The following is a 1,669-nucleotide window of genomic DNA, read 5'->3' as shown; positions in this document are numbered from 1 at the left end:
ATATTTGTTTCACTATTTGTATTACTTAAGATTTTCATTCATGTGTGTTTACAACTTAAAATTTTGACAGTTTGCTATTAATTCATTCTTTGGTTTATATACAGTTTAATTTCAATTTCATTAATTTTCTTAAAAAGGCCTGTGCCCTTTTTGGTGGGGGGCATGTTAGTTTATAATCGATATTTACTCTATGATCAATAATGTAAACGAACTATCGATTCATTGATCTATGATCTATTCAATTATCTATGACCTTTGTAAAAGATGGCGAGTCGCTAATAAAATTTCGAACAAGTAACAGCGTTTCTCTTCTCAAGATCCAACATAACCACATCCAACCAACAGTGACCATTCCTTATGTGAGTGTGGTATGGGCGAGGGATCCTTAGAACATATTTTTTTTAATTGTCCGAAACTTAAAATTCAATTGTATGACATACTCCCTCCTCGAATCCCCAGACCCATTAACATCCCATTCCTGCTAACCCTGGTTCACACACCACTGGTTAAGGTTTTATTTAAATTCTTAAATAATAATAATATTAAACTATAAATAACCGTATACTTGATATCTTAATTTTTATTAACCTACTAACAATTGTGTTGTCCTTTTTCAGTGTCTCAACTGTCATTATCAGCTACCGGTCATTTGTCGGAGCATACCGAACCTCGTTACCTTGATTATATCTTGCTATTTAATATTTTGATCACACGCACTTTACACTTTCATTTATCTTCAACCTTGACGTTGGCGAAATCATCGAAATAAAAACGATGGGGTCCACTATTAATTAAAAGAAGAAGAAGAAATGCCAATCTCTATCTCCATTCTCTTTGAAAAGTTGAAAATAACCTCACGCAGAACCTCTTTGAACATAATAAAATTCACTAAAAAGTAAATATGGCAAAACTTGTGGATTTAGAATTGAAGAAAGCTTTCGCGGAATTACAAGTAAAAATGGTTGAAACCAGAAAAAAAATCAACATTATCGACGCTCAAATCGACGCCTTGGACAAAGTATTGAAATTTATAGAATCTACGCGACAAGAGTTAAATGTTGTGCCGAATGACACCAATACTTACATACCTGTGAGCAGAATGTTTCTTCAGGCGGACTTAGGAGACTTAAAGGAAAATATCGAAGAACGTGTGTCTATACTTAGTAAACGTATCACCGAGTTAGAGAACAAAAAAGAGTACTTGGAAAGAAAACTAAGAGAAAGTGAAGACAACATAAGAGAAATGGTTCAGCAACGGAAGGAGCAGATCGAAGATAAAACTAATTAAAACAATAAAATTTAATAGTTTGAATGCATCACAATTATGTATGTCTACAAATGTGCTTTTTAATTCTAACGAGGTTTTTAATTACTAATTTGCTATGACGGCGATTATTTAATGAACAACAAATATGATGTATTACTAATTATTTTAAAATTGTTGTAATGTCACCTAATTATGATTGCCCACATAATGTTACTGTCTTAAAGAGTTATTAATTTTCAAAACCTAATAAAAACTAATTATTTACTTATGTCTTTTATTGGAAATCTCTTAATATTTATTGAGGTACAAACTATTTACAGACAACAGCATATAAAGAAATAAAATCAAACAGTAAAATCATCACAGACAGTCACTCCACATAAATTTAAATAAGTGAATAAG

At 31.4% G+C, this 1,669-nt stretch overlaps 1 protein-coding gene across 1 annotated transcript; it reads left to right on the top strand.

Moving 5' to 3' along the window:
* Positions 1-813: 813 nt before the first annotated feature.
* Positions 814-1,359, top strand: LOC123723370 (prefoldin subunit 1-like). Its single transcript, XM_045685949.1, has one exon. It carries the CDS (start codon positions 902-904, stop codon positions 1,286-1,288), a length of 387 nt encoding a protein of 128 aa, XP_045541905.1. The 5' UTR covers positions 814-901; the 3' UTR covers positions 1,289-1,359.
* The last annotated feature ends 310 nt before the right edge of the window (positions 1,360-1,669 follow it).

Source organism: Papilio machaon, chromosome W (genome assembly GCF_912999745.1).
Source record: "Papilio machaon chromosome W, ilPapMach1.1, whole genome shotgun sequence".
Classification (NCBI taxonomy): domain Eukaryota; kingdom Metazoa; phylum Arthropoda; class Insecta; order Lepidoptera; family Papilionidae; genus Papilio; species Papilio machaon.
Note: the sequence above shows the minus strand (reverse complement) of the source record. Positions and strands in the feature narration are given on the sequence as shown.